The 346-nt window shown below is 65.0% G+C and overlaps 1 protein-coding gene across 1 annotated transcript in view; it reads right to left on the minus strand.

Moving 5' to 3' along the window:
• LOC104531916 (sodium-dependent phosphate transport protein 2A-like) overlaps nucleotides 1-346 on the minus strand; it is a gene marked incomplete at its 3' end in the record, with an annotated part of 2,807 nt that overhangs the window by 2,289 nt on the left and 172 nt on the right. The window contains 2 exon segments of the mRNA XM_029087215.1: nucleotides 105-176; nucleotides 263-346. The exon segment at nucleotides 263-346 is cut by the window's right edge and continues 172 nt beyond it. Of these exon segments, the coding sequence (XP_028943048.1) occupies nucleotides 105-176; nucleotides 263-346 (156 nt within the window).

Consider the following 346-nt stretch of genomic DNA (forward strand, 5'->3'; position numbering starts at 1 on the left):
CCACCAGCTGCTGCTGTGCCACCCCAGTGAGGTCCCACAAGGGCAGGGAGCCTGGGTGGAGGGGACATGGGGAGAGGACCCCTCCTGCCCAGGGTCCTGCTCACCTGGGGCTGGCCGGGCACTCAGGGCAGCACGATGTCCACATGCCACATCCTCATGTCCCTCCAGCAAAGTGGTCCGTGGGGCACCGCAGCCCTTTATACGCACACCAAGAGCAAAGTCTAAGGAGCCCCACGCTGCCCTCGCCTCCACTCGCCACTCACCTCCTCCCCAGAAATTCCTGCAGTTAATGGGTAACTCCGCAGCATCCCGCGTCAGCCGTGGCCCCAGGGCAGGATGGGGCACA

Source organism: Antrostomus carolinensis, unplaced genomic scaffold, assembly GCF_000700745.2.
Source record: "Antrostomus carolinensis isolate BGI_N321 unplaced genomic scaffold, ASM70074v2 scaffold26421, whole genome shotgun sequence".
NCBI classification, from domain to species: Eukaryota; Metazoa; Chordata; class Aves; order Caprimulgiformes; family Caprimulgidae; genus Antrostomus; species Antrostomus carolinensis.